General features: G+C 42.9%; 1 protein-coding gene across 2 annotated transcripts in view; it reads left to right on the forward strand.

Moving 5' to 3' along the window:
* gpc5b (glypican 5b) overlaps positions 1–23,285 on the forward strand; it is a 575,096-nt gene that overhangs the window by 168,416 nt on the left and 383,395 nt on the right. For both annotated transcript variants that reach the window (XM_041178181.1, XM_041178189.1), the window contains exon 3: positions 13,197–13,891. In XM_041178181.1, the coding sequence (XP_041034115.1) occupies positions 13,197–13,891 (695 nt within the window). The remainder of the gene's footprint in view (positions 1–13,196; positions 13,892–23,285) is intronic.

Consider the following 23,285-nt stretch of genomic DNA (forward strand, 5'->3'; position numbering starts at 1 on the left):
GCTGTACGCGGGTTCCTCTGGCCTGCAGTGCCATGCACTAATGGTCTCTCCTTGCTTTCGCAGGCATATCTGGGGAGCAGCCAAGGGGTCCACAAGCCAGGTCCTCAACCCAAGCCCCGAAAACACCTTGGAAGAAGAATCTGATGACACCCTAATTGAAGACCTATCACCAGCACAGAGACACACACCTCGATGGAACCTAGTTCTAGAGTAGCCCTGGGGTCACAATTTGTTGAGCAAATCGCACTGTCTGATCCACAGCAGGCAGAGGAAGGGACTTCCCAGGTTTCCGTCACTTGGAGAACTTCTGGAGGCCAGAAACTGCTGAGTCCCAGTCAGATGAGGAGCCTCTGGACTCGGTCATACCTCAGTTGCTGGAGCTGCAAAGGCAAGCTCGGGAACCTCAGGAAGGGATGTCCACTGCACTCCTCAGATTGCAAGGCACAGTGGAGGAGTCCGTCCACCTTCAGTCTGAGGTGATAATGTCGGCATGCCAATGCACTGAGGTCAACACTGGTAGGATGGCAGCCACCATGGAGACTTTGGTCCAGGACATTGGTCCTGCACTGCTGCATGGCCTAAACGCCATTACTGATGCCATAGTTGGCCCCCAACAGGATCAACGCGAGAGGGGTATGGGGCAGTTTGCTGATAGGGACGAGGATCAGTTGGTGTACACCCCGGGGCCATCTACCCAGCTGACTCCAGGAATGTCTGGCCCATCCAAATCCCCTATTCCTGTGACCCCAGCAGCTCCAGCTCCAAAGTTGAGGAGAATGCCATTGCCACACAGCAGGCTGGGGCCCTCCAGACCTCGGCCCTCCAGAGGACACCTGCCAAGGTCATCACAGAGAGGCTGTAGCAGTCAGCAGGCTGCCTCCACCTCCACTGTGAATGTCAGGGGAGCATCAAGTGGGGTTAGGAAGGTTAAGAAAATGTAATTGCACAATCTGGGCATGGGTGTTGATCACTTGTACATACTGTTCACCATTGTAAATAAACTCCCAAGAATGTCTCCCTGCCTGTGGCTCCTTGTTCTGATGAGCAGTGTTCATGTCGCTCAGATGTGAAACCTTTCTACACAAGATAAAGGCAGATGTTTCAGTCCAGTGCAGTATGCAACCTTCAGACCAAAATGATGGTCCGGCCTCACACTCCCTGGAAACATTACTGATGCCTGCACCTCGATGGTGCTGGTCATTGCTGCCAGAATGTAGTGGGCAGGCATCACAGAATTCCATCATTCTCTCTGTGTGCTCTCAGCATCTTTAAGGTGGGGCTGGCCCCCATCACACCAGCATCTGTGACCGGTGACGCTGTGCTCCTGAAGGGGTCAGATACTGAAGATTGACAAAAGATCGTGTGCATTTAAAGTTTCACAGCTGCACCCTCCCATGATATGACCCTGATCACAGAGCACAAGTGAGCTGCCCTCAGCCAAGCGGGAGTCAGACATTCACAGAGGCGATGTGAAGATCTAAGGAGTGTCCTCACTGCATGTCATCATCCTCCTGGAATCTATTGACTATTAGGGCCTCTACCTGAGCATTGGGAGTATGTGCACTGCCATCAGCTCCAGAGCAGTCAAACGTTCACAGATGCAAGGTGAGGATGTCAGGACTGCCATCACTGCATCTTGTCATCATCCTCCATGAATCCTGCGGCTATGAGGACCTGCCTCATCTGGCAAGTGCAGTGGTCTCAAAGGCATTCGCGCCTTTGAGGACCTCTTCATCATCATCCCCTTTGACGTCCTCCGCATCAGAGATGTGCAGTTCCTCCATCTCCGCCTCAGCCAGGTTCTTCCCCGATTGCTGCGCCAGGTTGTGGAGTATGCTGCAAGTGACGATGATTCGCCAGACCTTCTGGCCACTGCATTGCAGTGCTCCACCAGACCTGTTGAGGCACCGGAACCTCATTTTCAAAATGCCTATTATTTGCTCCACCAAAGTCCAGGTTGCAGCATGAGCCTCATATTGTGTCTCTGCTGCAGTCTAAAACTGCTGCACGGGCATCATCAGCCATGTCCTCTGTGGGTAGCCCTTATCCCCAAGGAGCCAACCCTGCAGCCTTTCTGGACCCTGGAAGATGTCAGGGACCTGACACCTACTAAGGATGTAGGAGTCATGAATTGTCCCTGGGAACCATCCGCAGACCCATAGGATGTGCTTTTGGTGGTCGCATTCAGCGAGTGGAAGCCCTTGAGGTTGACATAGTTGACTGCTTGTTGCCATGGAGATCTAAGCACCACATGAGTGCAAGGTTCTTCATTGTTGGTTTGATAAGAATCAAAATATAAATGAGCCCATATGACTTTTGTCATGAATGGAGAGTGAGGAGATGAGTTTGTTGGACTTGCATTATCTGTTGTTATTAATGATGAAGGACTTCTGAGTGTTGTGATATGATGTGCATATACCTTTATGGGAGCATATCGTAAACTATTGTCAATCCCTACTACCTTGACAGGATATGATGTATTTGTCCCATGACAAGTCAGTCTGCCAGCAGCAGGGGTAGAGATCAGACATACTCATCTTAGCCTCCTGGATAAATCTATCTGTAATTAGATCTTTCTTCAAATAAAGAAACCACATTATTGTTTCACCAATCCTTGTGTATGATTGGTATATTTACATCAGGGGCAAAGAGCGTAACATGGTGGCAGCACTGTTTTTGAAGACTTGACTGAAAAATATATACATTTCAATCCTTCACATCCAGCAGATAACAGGTGTGAAAATGAAACAACTATCAAAACTCACCGAGTAAGTGATTCTGCAGCTATTTATGAATCCTACTCAGGATACCTTTGTTCTGGGATCATACTTCACTCCAGGCAGCAGGCATTGAGTTCCAGTAAGATTTTTCAAATATTGGAGAACAGATAAAGTCTACCTGCTGGGAAGTTTAAGCAACAACATAAATTATACAGCAGACTCCAGGTGGTCTCGGTTGAAGCAGGCAGGAGAATTCATTGCTGTTTTCTGTCCTGACGGGGGGCCTGGGGAAGCAAAATACTGCAGACTGGGCTAGGAAGAAGAATCTATCCAGTAATGGCTCCTAACAGCTAGAAGAAAGCTTTAAAAAAGGCTTTTTTTCACTGTGATTTCATTCTTGAAGCCCTGCAGCCATTTTCCCACCTAAATTACTGCTTCATGGGCAGAGCAGAGCTTAGGGTTGACCTTGGAAAAATCAGAAAGACCTCAACAGTGCCACCATTGCAGTCAAACAGAAACCTATGGCCAGCTAAGGTTGTGGCCATTGAAGGTATGGTCGAGCTGTCATTTCTGGACTCAGTATTTCTGAACCAGATAAACGAACCATTAAAATTAAAATTGCTGTAGGCAATGAAGGTGTCCACAGGGTGAATGCATCAGGTCTGTCTGATGACCATCTTAAGAATCCAGATAAAATATGGTCAACACGCAAAGATCAATTATGAAGCCATACTACTGGGGAGGCAGAGTATACAAGCTATGTGTAATTTGTCAACCATTGGTATGGTAGCCAATCTAGTCAAGCCTAGAAAGCAATGCGGGCTCATACATGCACACAGGAAATACCCAGATTTTAATGCTGTACATAAAGCATGTGGCACCACAGTGCATTGGATAGGCCAGTGCCAAAGCAAAGGCCAACACAAGTGGTTTGACATCAAGAGAGGCCACAAACAGAGGTCAGACAGATATGGCATTCCAATCAACCGAGAACGAGTATCAAATCGTGTCAAGACGTCTTAGGATCCATCCACAAAATGTCTAACCAAGCTATATGGTCAGATGATGAGGACAACCAGACCATAGGTACACAAAGTGAGAAGACTTCCAGCACGGTGACCATCAAAGAACATTTTTGTGCAGTGGTACCAACAGAAGCCTTTGCCACCGTCCAGATTATTGGCCACAGATACAGATATAACCTATATGCAAAACTGGATACCAGTACAGGTGCAAATATCCTTCTGCTTCGTACACTGAAATGTATGTCAAACTCACTATGTGCAATGAATCAGAGATTCGATCCCTGGGATCCATTATGCACAAGTGCCCCTACAAAAACTCACCCTGTCACCTCAGATTTTTTATATTGTGGACACCATGGGTCAGTGATCGCAGGCCTTTTGGCATGCATGGACCTGCCCTTGGTCACCATCCGTGGCACTGACAAGACAATGACAAAGATCACAGACCTCCAGAAACACCATTGGAAACCCTGTGCTTATTATGGGAGAAAATCACCTAACTCTAAGCGCAGATCATCAGCCAACAGGATGCAGGACATTGTTTGAACTGAATACATATAGCCATTCCGAACTTACAAACTTCATACTGCAGAACCAATGCAGAACTGCTATTCGGCGGACAAGTGCGGACAACCCTCTCCAGTCATCACGCATTGAAACTCCCAGGAGTACGTGACACACTACTTGAATAACAGTGAAAGATGACCATGACCGGATCATAGGTAACAAATTACCCAACTGGAACAGCAGACAGAAAGTTTGAATACAACAACCCACTGATGGCACCTAGAATCCAGTAGAAATCATCAGCACCAGCCCAGAACCAAGATCATATCAAGTACAGACACCAAATGGCATGACAGTGCAATGAAACAGATGTCAAATCAGAATGAAAGCACAACCAGGAACACTGAGTAGTCCTGTTACAAACTGAACATGGCCTAAGATGTAACATAAACAAAACACCCCTAACAAGCATCCTGAAAACATACAGCTGCCTCCAGCAAAGATCACCATAACTAAGTCTGGATGGATAAGTAAAATGTCGATGCATTTCCGAGACTTTTACATTTATTGCTCTGTGGTAGAGTTCATTCAGACACAATGTTATTTTCTTTTGCTTTCATGTAAATAGTTTGCTTTTTCAGGGGTAAACCTTAGTTTAGAAAAAAGGGGAACATTATGATAGCTTGAGGGGAGCATATCTTAAACAGCAGTCAATCATTAGCACCTTGACAGAATGTGATGCATTAGTTCCATGACTTGAAATCAGTCTGCAAGTAGCAGGAGTAGAGATCATATGTACTATGCTTAGCCTCCTTGCTAAATCTACCTGTACATAGTCTTAAATTCAAAGAAAGAACCCACATTTTTGTTCCACCAATCCTTGTGTATGACTGATATGTTTATGTTGTAATGAAGAATGTAACATTGAGTTGTGAATGTGCTGTTTACTGTTCAATGGATGTGCATTTGGAAAATGGACCATCATTCTTTGGAGATGTTTAGATGGGTTAATTTGACTTTTCAAAATGGGTTTCCCCAGTGATGCTCCTTCCCAATTGTACCAGTCAAGTTTGTCTAATGCAAAATTCACAGTCAAGACATTTTATTTTCAAGTGAAACTTAATTTATCTCTACTTTAGTTGATGATCTGAGATATAGGCCATGGGTTGACTTTCTTGCATGAAGCAACTTCTCATTCCCCTTTCAGATGTGTGACACCATCAAACTATGTTATGGGTCTCAACACATTTTAGTACTTGAGCTTGAGAGTTAATCTTTAGCTGATACAGGTATTGTTGTGGTGACAATTCTATGTAGAGCCAACTTCTTTCTTCACAAAGTCCTGAAGAGAAGTGTTCACTTCTGATAACTTTAAATATATGAATGCAGGTTTGTAGTCATTTCAAGAATTCTCTGAACACCATGTGTGTTGGTGTGATAGATCATCAACAGCGGTGTACAACAGGACCTGGCTGTGGTATCATCTTCAGAGATTCAATTACTTCATTTTATGCTTGTTCAGTGTGACGTTGCTTCAGTAAGAGTTTCCAATTTCTCAGCATTATCCTGTTTATCTGGGCTGTAGCTTTAGATTTCAACCTCCATGACAGCAAGTCACTCCAGATTTTCAAGTGTCACATGAAGCCATCCCCGAAATGCCTCAGGAGCTGGGGCAATTCGGAATGGAATGAGCAAACAGCATTGCAAAACTAGTCAGAAGGTTTCACCTAATGAAACATGTTAAAACCTTTCTTTCTCTGTCCACAGCAGTGGATAATTTTGCTTTTGCTCATTCAGGCAGGGGACCATTTATATTCCAAAGTTGGCATTGATTACAGTTGAGGCCTTTAAGAATCTTTGGATTGCTGTCAGGCAGCACTCTTCATCATTTGCTTTCATTGCCAATCAGTCAGGTTGCTGATTGGTGCCTGAGCTTTCCTATGAACAAGCATATTATTGGGCATCTGGACAAGCACTGTTTACAACTTGAGTAAGGCTTGGCCTAAATAGCCAAGTGGTTATGGTACTGGGTTTGTAACCCCAAGATCAAGAGTTCAAATCTCACAATGGCAAACTATGAAACAATGTAACTTCATCTGAAACAGATGGAAATGGGTTTGTACTCGAAAGAGTTACACCTTGCTTGGCCTAAATAGCCAAGTGGTTATGGTACTGGGTTTGTAACCCCAAGATCAAGAGTTCAAATCTCACAATGGTAAACTATGAAACAATGTAACTTCATCTGAAACAGATGGAAACGTGTTTGTAAAAAGCTTGGTCTAAATAGCCAAGTGGTTATGATACTGGGTTTGTAACCCCAAGATCAAGAGTTCAAATCTCACCATGGCAAACTGAAACAATGTAACTTCATCTGAATAGGAACAGATGGAAACATGTTTGTACTTGAAAAGAGTTACAACTTGAGTAAGGCTTGGCCTAAATAGCCAAGTGGTTATGGTACTGGGCTTGTAACCCCAAGATCGAGTTCAAATCTCACAATGGCAAACTATGAAACAATGTAACTTCATCTGAAACAGATGGAAACGTGTTTGTAAAAAGCTTGGTCTAAATAGCCAAGTGGTTATGGTACTGGGTTTGTAACCTCAAGATCAAGAGTTCAAATCTCACAGTGACAAACTATGAAACAATGTAACCTCATCTGTATAAACTGATGGAAATGTGTTTGTACTCGAAAGAGTTACAACTTGAGTAAGGCTTGGCCTAAATAGCCAAGTGGTTATGATAGTGGGTTTGTAACCCCAAGATCAAGAGTTCAAATCTCACAATGGCAAACTATGAAACAATGTAACTTCATCTGAATAGGAACAGATGGAAACATGTTTGTACTCGAAAGAGTTACAACTTGAGTAAGTTTCCAGGCTGACAACTGCCTGGATGGGACCTTAGAATTAATTTGAAGATGGAAGTGTACCTTCTAACTTCCCGTCCTTAAGAACATGCCGGTAGTCAGCCACTACATCTCATTTTGAGTTTTGATGAATGTTCCAGTAATTTGTCACTCTGCATATATTGTAAAGATTTAGCACCCAAAATAGGTTTGCACCATTTTGTACTACTTGGAACTCGATGCTATCCTTGGGATCTCTACCTATGACTCTTCTGTCCGGTGACTCCACTTCTGAGCACTAGAATCCTGAATCTCTCTGTCACTTGGATTATCCAATGCTGTCAATTTTTCATTCCCAAGGATAACATTGACCTCGTAGCACCATCGCCCAGTGAAAGCCAAACTTCTTGTTTCTGAACAGGTTGGTGTGCAAATTTTTCACACATCCAATATCTTAAATGGAGACAATGTAGTCTTCATCTCAGTGACAATTAACTTTACTGACATACCATAGCTGCTGTTTGTCTTGTGCTGTCTCCTAGTCTGTGGACAGTTGGCTACATGTATTAAACTACCAACCTGAAGCAGGGCAGGACCCTTCTTCCCGAAATTACTTATTACTTCTGCAGCTTTGTAACTTGGCTTCATATCTGGATCCACTTTTTGTGCTAAACCACGACTAACTTTAGGGTTCTTAATTCCTTCAGCTCTTTTCCTGTTAATTTGCAAGCTTTAAATTCCAGTTTATTTCTTGTAGAATTCTCCTCGAGGTACCATTGTTCCGTATCCCAGTATCTATGGATCAGACTTTCTTCTGGAGACCTCAGAATTTGTCCTCGCTGAGGCGTGTTAGGAGTGCCACATTTTGTCTTGATTGTTAAGAAGTGACGCTTTCACTGATTTTGTTACTTTCTCCAACACACAATGGTTTTATCTTGGGAAGCATGTTCTCAATATCAATCATGTTTCAATTTTTCACAAACTGAAGACTATCAGGTATTTTCACTGCCTCCCTGGTACTGCAGGTAATTAGAATCTGACACATTTCTGGCAGCTTAATGAGACACAATGCAATCACATAGCTGTCCCACGTTCTGCCAAAGCTTTTCTAATTGCTCAATTGCATGGTGTCTCATTTTTGCTGGCAGCAGAACATTTTGAATAATCGATTTGTAGGCCTTGTATGGTGGCAGCAGTCAAAGTACATAACATTTTAATTATCTTGTTTTCAAGTGATTCTCCAACTGATATGAGGTAGCTTACAGTCAAAAGTAAAACGTTGCTAGGACTGATATTGAAGCACACAACTTTAGGTTTGTAAGGCCAGTTGCAGCCAAAAGGCAAGTGCCAAGCCAGCTTGGAAGCTTTCCTCCAGTCCCAGCTTGCTTACAGCGGTGTCCAGGAGATCATAGCACAATGCTGGGAGACTCTCCGACTCTCCAGGCAAATGGACTTGAAGAGTCTGACGAAAAATGTTCCTTCTTTTCACCTGAATTACCCTCAAAAACGTATAATGGCCGTGGAGCTGAGCTGTTTGCCATTGTCCCCCGCATCCCCCCCCCCAACTAAACTGGGGGAATTGATGTAGTCAGTTTAGTTCCCTCGAAGCAGCAATCCATCCTCCCATAGTTAGCCATTGTCCATGGGGACGCTGTACACATCACTCTTTGTTCACTGAAATTTTGTGTGCCACTGTCATTTCTCCTTCCCTCCAGATTTTGATGTTGACCACCCATCCAGTCCTTCTCTGACCCGGCCTGTTCTTTCCTAATGTTTCGGCTTCTATTGTCCCTAACACCAGACTCCGGTAATTGTGCTTTCTCAATTTCCGATTCTTCACTGCAATTAAAAGTGTGTGAGATGCTGGGGCTCGGACTTACCTGCAGACAAACTCATTGGTTCTTTGCTCTGTCCACCTGATTCAAAGGACCCTTTGCCAGAGCCACATTCTCTTCTCATCGGGTATATTGAGGGTCCAGCTTTTGCACTCATACAGTGCAATGCTCCACACCAGGGATTTTGCAGGTTGTTTTATGAAGTGCAGGCCATTATTGAATATTTTATTTCGCTGACAGGTTGTAGAGTGAGTAATTGATAGCCTTGCCTTGATTTCAGATATTTTGAAGCAACAATACGCAAACAAATTTTCCCCCAAGATCTCCACAGTTTGCAATTAATTATTATGTTGTTAGCCTACGTGTCTCAGCCATGACTCAGTTAGTCACACTCTAACCACTGAGTTAGAAGGTTGTGGTTTCAAGTTCCACTCCAAGACTTGAGTACAAAGTCAAGGCTGATACTCCAGTGCAGTACTGAGAGACTGCAGTACTGTTGGAGGTGCCATCTTTTGGATGAGGCATTAAACTGAGGCCCAGTCTGCTCCTTCAGATGGGAGTAAAAGATTTCATGGCACTATTTTTGAGGAGAGCAGGGGAGTTCTCCTTGGTGTCCTGGCCAATATTTATCCCTCAATAAACATCACAAAAACAGATCATCTGGTCATTATCACATTGCTGTTTATGGGAGCTTGCTATGTGCAAATTGGCTGCTGGATTTTCTATTTTACAACAGCGATGAACTTCAAAAGTACTTCATTAGCTTAAGAGTACTTTGGAGATGTCCAGTGGTTGTGAAAGGTGCTATATAAAAGCAGTTTTTTTTGTTTTGGGAATTAATACACGCCTCATAGCCATTGTAGTCCAAAGTCTTGTTTTCTTCCAGTTGCACACAGGATGAGATAAAAAAACAGAGGCACCATGAATCTGGCTTCAAGGATGTGAGAAGCTATTTTGATTAAAGCAAAACAAGCCACTGCTCAGGGGAACTTAGCAGGTTCATTATTTTGTAGCATTACTCAAAGACAAGTCATACTGACTAAATAAAGTGGTCATCACTGTTGCTTTGTATGTTCAGCCCCAGTGAAATAAAGCAGTTTAACAATAGCCCTCAACCCACCATGTGCCTGTTCAGACCACTCCAGAAAAGCCAGAAATGTGAAATCACAAAAATTTCCTATTGTTACACCTCAGGGCTATGCTATTTTGCATTCAGATTTTGCATGGTAAGGATTCATCCATAATTGTGTGATGCTCAGATTGCCTACAGGACTTGCTTGCCCCTCTTTGGAGAATTTCTCAAGTAAAACCCTGAACTTTTAATTCTGAACACCAATTTCAGTTAAGCTGGTACTTTCCTTCTAGTCTCCCTGTTTGGACTGATAGCCTTCCCCTTTCCCAGGAACTATGACTTGAACATGCAATCAAGAGTGCTAGGGGGATGCTGCGCTATCACAGGTACCACTTTTAGAATGAAGCATTAATCTGGGGTCTTGTCTGCTTAGACCTACATAAAAGATTCTTAGCTTTATTCAAAGAACATGGAAAGAGTCATGACTCGACCAACTCCATCACAAACACAGACTAGCTGATGGTTTATCATGTTGCTGTTTCTGGGATCTGGCTGTGTGCAAATTGGCTGCCATGTGTCCCTTTGAAACAACAGTGACTATGTTTCAAAAATAATTCATTGAATGTGAAACACTTTATGAAATTCTGAGGATGTGATAAGGCTTTATATAAATACTGCTCTGTCCAGTTGTCTGATTGAGTTACTCTCTTCCCTTCCTGCCCAACTCTCTGAGCGGTCTCATGGTCTCAAGGTTTCATTGAGGTGACATGACATAACACCTTTTCAAGCAATCAGGTTCCGAAGGAAAAGACTAAACAGCCAATGTTTGGCGTGCCTTTAGATGGCAAAAAAAAAGGACTAACTCCCCATGGTCTGCCCAAAGCCCTGCAAACCTTTAATTTTCAAGTATTTATCCAATTTTCTTTAGAAATTGTTATTGAATCTGCTTCCACCACCCTTTCAGGCAATGCATTCCAGATCACAACTCGCTGTGTAAAAAGGATTCTCCTCAACTCTTCCCCCGGCCAACTCTTTTGCCAATTATTTTAAATCTGTGACACCTATGCCAGTGGAGACAGTTTCTTCCTAAAAACCCTTTGTGTTTTTGAACACATCTATTAAATTGCCCCTTAACTATCTTTGCTCTAAAGAGAGCAATACCAGTTTCTTTCTAAATAACTGGCACCATTCTGATCAAAAACACAAAATGCTGGAAAAGCTCAGCAGGTCTGGCAGCATTTGTGGAGAGAGAAACAGAGTTAACTTTGCGAGTCCGTATGACTCTTCCTTAGAGCTCTGACTCAAAATGTTAAATCTGTTTCTCTCTCCACAGATGCTGCCAGACCTGCTGAGTTTTTCCAGCATTTTCTATTTTTATTTCAGATTTCCAGCATCTGCAGTGTTTTTTTAACCATTCTAATAAATCTGCTCTGCACACTCTCCAAGGTGCTTATAACATTTTTAAAGTGTGGTGTTCAGCATTGAACACAATATACCAGCTGAGACCTAATCAATGTTTTATAAAGGGTTAGTATAACTTTTCTTATTTCTGCACTCTATGCTTGTATTTAGAATGAAGCCTAAGATTTTTTAACAGCCTATTGAACTTATCCTATCACCTTAAAAAATTCACGTATGCCCCATTTCTCTCTGCTTCCCTTTAAATTATACCATTTAGTTTATATTTCCTCCCCTTGCTCTTTGCTCCAGAATGCATCACTTCACATTCCTATGCATTAAATTTCATCTGCAATGTGTGTTCTCCCCAAGCATGATACAATTTCTCTCATAATAACTGATGTGTGGATAAGCAACCTTCTACTGTGTATGAGGTTGCCATGTAACTGGAATAATCTCACAAACACCAGCCACAGCAGGAGCTGGTACAGCCACTTATAGATGCCACTGTTGTCTTTGCCCATCCTCCTCCTTGGACAGGCAGCAGAGTTCTCTTCATAATCCTAGGATGCACCATCCCTTCCCAGTGTATTGAGCAAACTAGAATGGAATTGGAGGTGGGGTAGGGGGTGAGGATTTGGAAATGAGGTTTTTGAAAGGGTATAATTAATCCCTGATTCACACTGCAGTATCATTGGATAGAGGAAGTTGTATTCTTGGAGAAAGGTATTGTAGTGATCCATGTATAACTTTCTAATGAGATGCATTTCCCAAATGATCAATGAAAATGACCAAAGGATCGATTTAACTTTTTTAAGACTTTTACTGTAAGAAACAAACTGAAATCAACTTGGATCAAACACTACTTAACAGGCAACTGATACATTGACTTAAAGAAAAGATACTTCCCCATTAACTACCTAACACAATCGAGATACATCTTACAACTCCTTTTGCTGTGCACTGCACTTCTGGCAGGTGTGTAGCATTACAAGGAGAAGTCCAAAGTTATTCCTGGCTATCCAGCAGGCTTCCTTCTCCCTGTTGCATTAGGCTGAAACTTATAATGCCCTTCAAAAGTCGTTCCATTCCGCCTGAGTCTTTCAGATCTGACTTCCACCAGCCTTGGTGACTCCCTGTTCCTTAAATCTCCAAAAGTCCCATTGGTTCTTCCCCTTCCCTTTTGAAATGAAAATCAACTCTCACAAGCATTCCTCTTCTCCAAAACATTAGCTTCTTTGTTCCTCCACACTCGCTCTCTCTCTCGCTCGCTCGCCCTCTCGCTTGCTCTCTTGCTCTCAAAGAGCAGCCACACCAGGTGTGAAAACTGTCACTTTATATTTTAGTTGGTTTCTGTTTGAGGTTTCTCTCCAATGGCCACCAGATCACATGGGCCCATCTCAGAACAGAGATATTTACAATTTATCCACCATTCCCTTTACCAGAGTATCTATTTCCACACTATTTTTCATCCTGCAGCAACAGGTTAAATTATTCTCTGCTTCAATGGCCTTCCTGGGAAACTCTTCTCATTATCCTTGGTGTGAAAGGGTTCTGCTGGATCTTTCATTTTCACATGTACTTTTCAACTCTCTGCCAAGTTCACAAGTGACTAGGGGGACAGCGCGGTTGAAAGAATTGGGAAATCAACTGTCAGTGTTGAGATGGTGGTGGGTGGGGCTAAGAACCAAGAGGGAATGAGGGAAAGGGCTGGGATGTGTAACATGTTCTGTTTAATTCCTCCATGTGTTAAATCTGTTGTTAATTTCATTCCATCTTTTCCTTTGGCAGAGGCTTTTACATCCTTGATTCACATTGCAAGCAATCACACCAACTCCATGTTCAAGACAGGGTACAGGACAATGGCAAAGGAGGCTACGGAAGTGGTGAAAGGGCTGTTTACTGACATATCCCTCTATGTCCTGGATTTGAGCTGGAGCTTTGAGGACATCGTCCTGAGTTTCTTTGACAGCCTTTTCCCATTGGTTTACAATCGGCTGATACACCCTGGGCTCAATGAGGTTTCCCTGGATTATTTAGAGTGCCTACGATTGGCCAGGCAGGATATCAACCCCTTTGGGACTTACCCAATGAAGATGGTAGCTGAGGTGGCCAGGCCACTGCAGGCAATGAAAACTCTCCTGCAAGTCTTGAACATAGGCAGCGAGGTGATAAATATGACCAAGAATGTCGTTTTCACCCGAGAGTGTATCAGAGCCCTGGTGAAGATGGAATATTGCTCTCACTGTCATGGCCTTACTCTGATCAAACCCTGTGTCGCATACTGTCTGAATGTAATGCGGGGATGTCTGGCTAATGTTGCAGACATTGACCCACATTGGCGGGGCTATATTTCAAACCTGGACGAGCTCACCAGTATCATTACAGGACCACGAGGTGTGGAACAGGCATTGCTAAGAGTGGCGCCATTGGTTAATGAAGCTATTTTGCACGCCCAGCTGAATGGACCAGAAATCTCCACTACAGTAAGTAATGATATGTTACAGTGTGTTGGTGGCAATGTTCAGACACTTCAAGCATTGCATCAGACTAAAGCGCAGGCCGGCAGGGTAGAATTAATTCTCCACATTTTTCTGAGTGTACATACCTCTCTCAAAATGGTGTGTCTATTTGTATCTTTTTTTTTATCATTAACTCTGCCTGTGTCTCTGTCTCACTATGCTTATCAGAGAATGTGTATGTGGATACAAGCCTCCCTCTACTTGACTAGGCATCTCATTCTCTCTTTTAGTCTGCCTCTATTTCATGCCCTGTCTGCTCCATTCTCTCTCCCTCGTTCAAGTTATGTTTGTCACTGTTTTTCTGCTTATGTGAGCGTCTTTTTCTCTTGCATTTCTGTCTCTGTTTATCTATTTCCTTCTGTCTCCACCCCATTGCCTCTCTATGTTTGCTGTTTACTTGTATCTGTATTTATCGCAGTCTCTCTTCTCACTTTGTCTGTCTGTGTGTGACTCTTTCTTTCTCCTCAGCTTGGTTTATCTGTGTCCCTTGTTGGGCTCACAGTTGATCTCTCTGCTGCTCTCTCGTATTTCTCCTCCCCTCCACTCTACCCCCACCTTTGCTTCACCTCTGTTCATTCTGTGATCAAAATCACAGAATTGCTATGGTGCAGAATGAGGCCATTCAGCCCATCGTGTCTGCACAGGCTCTCTGAGCGTTTTAATTTAGTGCCAATGTCCTGCCATTTCCCCATAACCCTGCACATTGTTTCTATTTAAATAATCATCCAATGCCTTCTTGAATGCCTCAATTGAACCTGCCTCTATTACACTTCCAGGCAGTGCATTCCAAACCCTAAATACTCGTTGTGTGAAAAAAAAATTCTCACCTCGCATTTGCTTCTTTTGCAAAATACTTTAAAACTGTGCCCTCTGGTTCTCAATCCATTTATGAGCAGGAACTGTTTCTCGCTATCTACTCTGTCCAGATCCCTCATTATTTTGAAAACTTCTATCAAGTCTCCTCTGAGCCACCTCCTCTCCAAGGAGGAGAAAATTCTGAAGGAGAGAATCTATCTCCACTTGGAGAGGCAAGGTTTGATCAGCGATAGTTAGCATGGCTTCCGCTAGTCAGAGGGAGGTTAAGCCTAACAAATTTGATTGAATTTTTTGAGGAGATGACCAGGTGTGTAGATGAGGGTAGTGTAGTTAATGTCGTTTATATGGATTTCAGCAAGGCCTTTGACATGGTCCCACATGGTAGACTTATAAAGAAGGCAAATGCAAATGGGATACAGGATAGTTTGATAAGGTGGATTCAAAATTGGCTTAGTTGTAGGAGACAGAGGGTGATGACAGAAGGATGCTTTAGTGACTGGAAGCCAGTGTCCAGTGGTGTACCATGGGATCTGTGCTGGATTCTCTATTATTTGTCATTTATATAAACGACATAGATGACTATGTGGGAAGGGGCATGTTAGTGAAAAAGGCATATGGGACACTTGCCTTTATCAGTCAAGGCATGGCCCTCATGTTGGTGCTGTAGAAAACCTTGGTGAGGCCACAGCTGGAGTACTGTGTGCAGTTCTGGTTGCCACATTATAGAAAGGATGTGATTGCCTTGGAGGGGATGCAGAGGTTTACCAGGAAGTTGCCTGGCATGAAACATTTAAGTTATGAAGAGAGGTTGGATAGACTTGGGTTGTTTTCGTTGGAGCAGAGAAGGCTGAGGGGTGACCTGATTGAGGTGTACAAGATTATGAGGGGCATGGACAGGGTGGATAGGGAGCAGCTGTTCCCCTTCGTTGAAGGGTCAGTCACAAGGGGACACAAGTTCAAGATGAGGGGCAGGAGGTTTAGGGGGAACGTGAGGAAAAAACCTTCTGCCCAGAGGGTGGTGACGGTCTGGAATGCGCTGCCTGGAAGGGTGCTAGAGGTGGGTTGCCTCACACCCTTTAAAAAGTACCTGGATGAGCACTTGGCATGTTATAACATTCAAGGCTATGGGCCAGGTGCTGGTAAATGGGATTAGGTAGGTCAGTTGTTTCTCAAGTTTCAGTGCAGACTCAATGGGCTGAAGGGCCTCTTCTGTACTGAGAGATTCTATGATTCTGTGAAGGAAAACAGTCCTAACTTCTGCAATCTTTCCTCATAACTGAAATGTCTCATCCCTGGAGTCATTCTCGTAAACCTCTTCTCCAGTGTGTTCATACTCTGCCTATAGTGTGGTTCCCAGAACTGTACACAATACTCCACCTGATGGTCTAATCAGTGTCTTTTATAAATTCTCCATAACCTCCCTGCTCTTATACTCTATGCCCCTATTAATGAAGCCTAGAATACTGTATGTTTTAGAAACAGCTCTCTCTACTTGTCCTGCCACCTTTAATGATTTATATACATATACACCCAGGTCTCTCTGCTCCTGCACACCCTTTAGGATAGTATCCTTTATTTTATACTGTCTCTCCATCTTCTTTGTACCAAAGTGCATCACCTCACACTTCTCCACATTGAACTTCATCTGCCACCTACCTGCCCATTCCACCAATGTGTTAATGTCCTTTTGAAGTTTTACACTGTCCTTACAGTTTACAATTCTCCCATGTTTTGTGTCTTCTGAAAATTTTGAAGTTGTCCCCTGCACACCAAGATCTAGATCATTTATATATATATATATATATATATCAGGGAATGCAAGGTTCCCAATACCGACCCCCGGGGAACTCCACTACAAACCTTCCTCCAGCCTGAAAAATACCCATTAACCATTATTCTCTGTTTCCTATCCCTCAGCCAATTTTGTATCTACTTGGCTACAGTCCCTTTTATTCCATGACCTATAGCTTTCCTCACAAGACTGTTATGTGGCACTGTATTGAATGCCTTTTGGAAGTCCATATACACCACATCAATGGCCTTGCCCTCATCAGCCATCTCTGTTACCTTTTCAAAAAATTCCAGCAAGTTAGTTAGACATGATTTTACTTTAACAAATCCATGCTGACTCTTCTGAATCAATCCATATTTTTCCATGTGACTATTAATTCTATCCTGAATAATTGTTTCCAGAAGTTTCCCCACTTCTAAAGTTAAACAGACTGGTCTGTAATTGCAGGGCAGATCTTTACAGCCTTTTTTGAACAAGGGCATAATATTTGCAATTCTCCAGTCCTCTAACCCCTTCCCTAAATCCAGGGAACATGGAAAGATTATTGCCAGTGCCTCTGCAACTTCCACTCTCACTTCCTTCACTATTCTTGGATGCACCTCATCCGGATCCAATGCCTTGTCAAAAATACCGACATCTTATCCAATGCCTCCTCTTTATCAATTTTAAATCCTTCTAGTGACTGAGTTTCTTCCTATGTCACCATGGCCTGGGCAACATCTGCCTTGTAGGTAAAGACAGATGCAAAGTATTTATTTAACATCTCAGCCATGCCGCCCTACTCCACCTTTAACCACCTTTTTACTTCTTGATGTGCTCATTGTACCTGCCCTTCTCCCGCTCCCTCAGGTCTTTCTCTGTCACTTGCTTTCTCTTCTGTTTCTGTCTCATTTTGCCCTAAAGAATAAATATGTTTCTGTCGATCTCAATTAAGGTTTCTGCAGACGTAAACTCCACAGCACAAAATAACCAGCCTGGCTCATGGACATATAAACCTCACAGTGTGAATGATTGTTTGAAACTGTTTAAGATTTCCTTTGTTGAGTTGTCAGTATTTGAAACAATGAGAGATCTAAATCATAGATGTCAGTCGTGGCTTGGCTGGCAGCAGTCCCACTCCAGAGGATTGAGCACAAACTCTTGGCTGAGGCTCCCAGTGCAGCACTGAGGGGGTGGCCGGATGTTCAGAGGGCTTTCAGATGAGACGTTAAGTCGAGGCACAATCTGCTCTCTCAGTTGGGCGTGTAAATCCCGTGGCACTATTTTGAAGAAGTCAAGGGGAGGCTCGCCCTGATGTACTGACCAATACTTATCCCTCTTTAAAACCATATTATCTGGTCATTACCACATTGCTACTTGTATTTCCTACAATAAAACAGGTACTGCACTTAAAACTTCATAGTCAATAAAGTAATTTTTGTGATGGATGTCCTGTCATGAAAGAAGTGATATTCCTTCATTCTTCCATGGATTTAGGAAGAGGGAGCAACAGTCAGTTGGGATCTCTGCTCTTAATCGCTATCCATTGACCTCCTGCCTCCAAGTGTTCACGTGTAGACCTTGAGAGAGGACAGCTCCTCCCCCAGCACCCACAGCTGCCCAGACTGTAGACATTCATAGAGCAGGATCACGTATGAGAATTGGCCACTTAGATGAGCTACTGGAGTGACTGCGGAGTTGTCCTGCAGCATGTGCTTGGTGTCTTCAGGAGGGGAGTGATGGGGTAGGAGGGGCAGAATTAAATGGAGAGGCATCTGTGTACAAAGTATCTGGCTCTATCAATTGCAGATATGATACCAAATCGCATGGGCTCATGGGTATGGTTTGAAGGGTTTAGGGAGGGAAGGGAATGTGCAAAACCTGCCTGATCTGTTAGAACAGTATTTACAAACATCTTCAAGAATATGCATTTCTATACAATCAGGAACAGCAACACTGCCTCTTTAAATATGAGTGGGATGTTAAGAATGAGCAGCAGGTAAAGAATAGAAATTTCATTTTTGCTTTTAAGCAGGCCAGCATCATTTTCCTTCCTTTCTTGTGATTTTGGCTAACCCGGAGTTTTCTCCTTGTAAGGTTTTCTGACAGGAACGCATGAGCTGAAATTGTACATAAAATAAATAAATAAATGAGAACAATGGCCAAGGTGATTTTTTTTAAAACTGTTTTGTGGGAACATTTCCACAAAAATCAGTAAAAAAAAGATTGTGAGAAGCCTCATTATACCCGATGTGATGGACCCTGCCGGATCTCTGTGTGTCAGTGTGCTGGATGGCAGCCTTTGAGCTCCACTATCAAAGCAGGCTCTCAACTTTTTTTTTGTTTGTTGGCAGATCTCCTGGTTTCTGTTTGAGGCTTTAAGGGCTGACTGGCTGCCGCTGGGAGCTGCAGATGCTTGAAATGGCTGTATGGTTACCAAGCAGCAGACATAGACTGCTTCCAGTGATGTGGAAAAGGCTAGAAATTTGTTTTTGGCCCAGCTCATCCTTGCTTTTTAACACCTTGTAGCCCCTCCCCAAAAAAGGGTGGGTTGGGGGAGGTGGTGACACCCAAACAGCACACGTTTCTAGCCATTGGACAAGATATTCATTTGACAAGCGCAGATGGCTGACTGAAGCACTGGTGACTTAAACAACTGCTGCACTTCAGAGTGTGGTGTCACTAATTAGCACAGAATTATTCCAATTTGAGCAGGAGTGTCCACGAGCTGGGTAGGCTTTGTGTAAGACACCTATCTATCTGAGGTACTTGACCTCTCCCTTTAGAATCTGCTTCAAAGCTTCTGGCCCCCTCTCAAGAGTTGTTCCTGGTCAGCTGCGAAGATCTATGTTCATACAGTCGTTACGGCGCAGAAGGAGGCCACTCAGTCCATCTCTGGAGTTGGGTGTCAAGTCTTCAAGCTCTTGCCCCATAATGCTCCTAACTTTCTGATTCCAGGTGGTTCTCAAGCTCAGGATATGTAAGGATGTGCAGCCCTCAATACACTGTTGAGCTGTTCCGGTCTATCTTGGCCATGCTTGTCACTGCACTGAGTGAGAACACTAATTAGCTAGGGACTTACAGTGAAGGACAGCAGAGCAACAACAACCTGCTTTCATGTAACACCTTCAATATAGCAAATCGTCCCCAAGCATTGCACAGGACAAACATTTGGACACCGAGCCACATGAGATGTTAGGACCCATGACCAACGGCTTGATCAAAGAATTAGGTTTTGAGGAACATCTTGAATAAGGGGTGAGAGGTGGAGAGGATTAGGGAAGGAATTCCATGTCCGTGGGTCAGTGCCTTGTAATGATGGTACCAGAGGAACTTTCATCTCCTTTATCCAAGTGACCTGCCCAGTTTCTGTTGGATAAGAGACTGAAATCTCTCAGTTTAGTTTCGGTACTAATCTCAGTTGGAAACAGTTGGAAGTTGGGTTGAGTTGTTATAAAAGACAGAAAGACTTGGATTTATATAGCAACCCCAAGGACATCCCAAGGCTCTCTACAGACAGTGAAGTACTTTTGAAGTGTAGTCATTGTTGTAATGTAGGAAACAGAAAAATGTGCACAGCAAGCTCCCTCAAATTGCAATAAATGGCCAGACAAATCTGTTTTTCGTGAGGTTGGTCGGGGAATAAATATTGACCGGGAGGCCAGGGAGAATTCCCCTGCTCTTCTTTGAATAATGCTATGGCATCGTTTACGTGCACCTGAGATGGCCAACATGTGTTCCCTTCATTCCTTTCCTCTCCATTTCAATCTGCAATATTGCCTCAATGTCTGTTTCATGTGTTTGTAGCATACAGGATTCTGAGTAAACTTCTGTGGAATATACGGCATAGAGCGTACTTCATGAGCCTAATGTTGTCAAAGGTGTTTCTTCACAATATTTTTGTCTTCTTAATTTTTCACCTGTATTTCAAGGATCTCTGAAGCACTTTTTTTGGAAACCTCACAAGTAAGCTGAGTGAATAAGAGGTGTTGGAATTAACTCCCTGCCAGCTTCTGGGGTCAAGATCCTCATTGATTGAATTAATACTTTGTGTTTTTTTTCTGGTAAGATAATAATTCGCTTCAAATCATTGCTGAGTATGAGCTCCAGAAGCCACCATTGGCAGTTAACATCTGCATGGGATCTGTAACAGAATAAGACTTCTCCATGGAGACTGCTACCTATATGAAAAGAGAAGTTGACTGGCATTATTTCATCACTGTAATCTCATTGTACAGCTCACCTGAGTAATAAGCCAGTTCCTTTTGCAGTGATGCTAGATAATGCCTCAATTTGATTCCAGCTCACTCCCAGGTATCCATTTTGTCACCAATAGAATTTGTGTTTTCTTATTGCCTGTGATCAGAGTGGTTTGTATGTGAGGGGTAGGTGTTTCTTTGTCCCAGTTTAAAAAATTCCAGCAGAAAGCTTTTTGTGAATTTAAAAATAAGGAAGATTATTTATTATCACACAATTGCCCCGGAGGTTTAAAAACGCAACTCACCCGACTCAGCCACAGTATTGTTCACACAAAGATCAGATACAGATGAGGTAAAAAAAATACTGTTACAATTTATGATTGTTTTGGTCTGTTTCCTGGCAGGCCTGTGGCTTCTTAGATGAGTTTATGCTTTGGTGTATTGAAGGTCTTGTAAAGCAAAGGATTTTCAGTAATCAGCAAAGCCTCTTATAGTTGACTTTTGAGGAGGTTAGCTTTCAGGTCAACTTGAAGTTGGAACAGCTTGGGAGAGTCCTTCTCCCACTTACAAGGTGTGGCTGCTTTATTACCTTGGCCACTTGCAGCTAGTTCGATGGCTGTCTATGGATCTCTGCCTCTGAGCAGTTTCTTGCTGAATTTTTAAAGTAGACTGCAAAATAGTATCTTCACCATGTAGCTTGTACAAGCTGAAAGTCCTTTTTCCCAAAAAGGGATGGGGTGTTGATTACACATCCTGTGTTGTCATTTGATACTTTGAAATTTGCCACATCTATTTTGGATCAGAGACCATCCTAATACAATGGAAGATCGATGGGAATCCCATTAATTTGTCTAGCTCACGTTGAGTTTCGATGTTTCTTTTGTCCATGGCAAAACAGAAAAATGAGTCAGCTGGAATGCTCTAGCTCTTTTGTTGATGGTCCACCCTTAAGCAAAAGGATGAGTGAATTCTCCTCGTGGAATATTCATATTTAATTAGGTATTTGCTTGAAACTCAGGACTGTCTGGAGCTCAGAAGCCAAAGGGTCACATGATTTGCAGTGGCCATTTTAATATCCTGTTTAAGTATTATAGAAAGTTCATAATATACTGGATCATGACAGTTGTGATCCTCTAACTCACCCAGCAAATCCTATCATCCTGTTTACTGTAACATTACATGTTTGTTAAAGCTGATGCCTGCATGTGCTTTAATGGCTGAATATCAGGGAGCCTGTCATTGTCAATCCGTATATGTCAAATGCATCATTGTAACTTGTTATTGCAACAGGCAAATAAAAGCTGAAGCGACTTTTGCTTTTTAACGATCCTGAAGTGCTTGTTGCAGCATTTTTATTCTGACTTGTGGCAGTTGGTTGAAGTTGGAGGTCAAGTGACCATACCAAAGAACCAAAGCACTCAACTAGCCCTGACTCCAGCCTTGTTGCAGGGTAAAATGACACATGGGTGCAAGTCTGGAATCAGCTGGAGAAAATTGGTTTTCCATTCTGTTCCAGCTAGCCATGATGTTCTTCATAATTAGAAAATTATAAGGCTGAGGGCAGAAGTAAGTTTAAGATCCAATTGAATGGAGCTATTACATTCAATGAGAATCTTCTATTGTGAAGGATTGCTTTCATCCAATGGCTTTTTGTTCTGAAGTAAGGAGTGATGAAATAATCTGCTACTAGGACCATGGCAATTCCACTACCCTGGAACAGATGAAAGGATATGTCACAGCCTGGGATAGTTACTTATTGACAACTACTCATGAGACCTTGTGAGAAGTATGGAAAGGTAATGGATTGGCTGTGGTCTTCATTGATGAGACAGCTCAGCTTTCAGGGCTTCCTCCTAAAGAGTTATATTACAAAATATTTTTAGTCAGCAGACAGTAAAGGCCAGATTTTCCCATTCTGATATGGGGCCAAAATGCATTGGCATGCTTTAAAAATGGAGGGCAGACCCAAATCCAAGATTTCAGCACCCCCCCTTCCCATTCTTGGCAGTAATAATTTTCAATGGCGTGGGATAAGAGGGTGGGTCTCAAGCTGCTGATGGTCCTATTGCTGATGGCACTATTGTGGAAGTATGCATTTCAGACCTTCTGTAATTTTAATGGAGTCTGGTTAGTTTTGGTAAATGATGTGAGTGATTCCATGAAGCATGGGAGAACCATGATTTGGAGGTGGGAACCATATAAAAGGCAAGTACAAAAGATGTTGCCTACTTCACATGTCATAATGCAATGCTGTAGCATAAGTTATATATAATTTTGCTACATGATTGATCATAGAGCTTTTTTTTAAAAGTTAAGTGATCAGTAAATAATGTGGTTGCCGATTTGTTTCTTTTGACAACTGGCAATCTGTCAAGAGAAAGAATAGCATCGTGAAAGTGGAAATGTCTTCAGATGCATCAGAGTACTGATCCAATGGATAATGTGCTATTCTGCATTGAACAATAGTGAGATGCAGATCTGATAGTGTGAAATGTCCCCATTGCTTTGACTTTCTCCTTGAAGTTCAGCTTAGCCATCTGTTTGGATGTTTCAAGACTTTGGCAGATGGATG

This window comes from Carcharodon carcharias, chromosome 2 (assembly GCF_017639515.1).
Source record: "Carcharodon carcharias isolate sCarCar2 chromosome 2, sCarCar2.pri, whole genome shotgun sequence".
NCBI lineage: Eukaryota > Metazoa > Chordata > Chondrichthyes > Lamniformes > Lamnidae > Carcharodon > Carcharodon carcharias.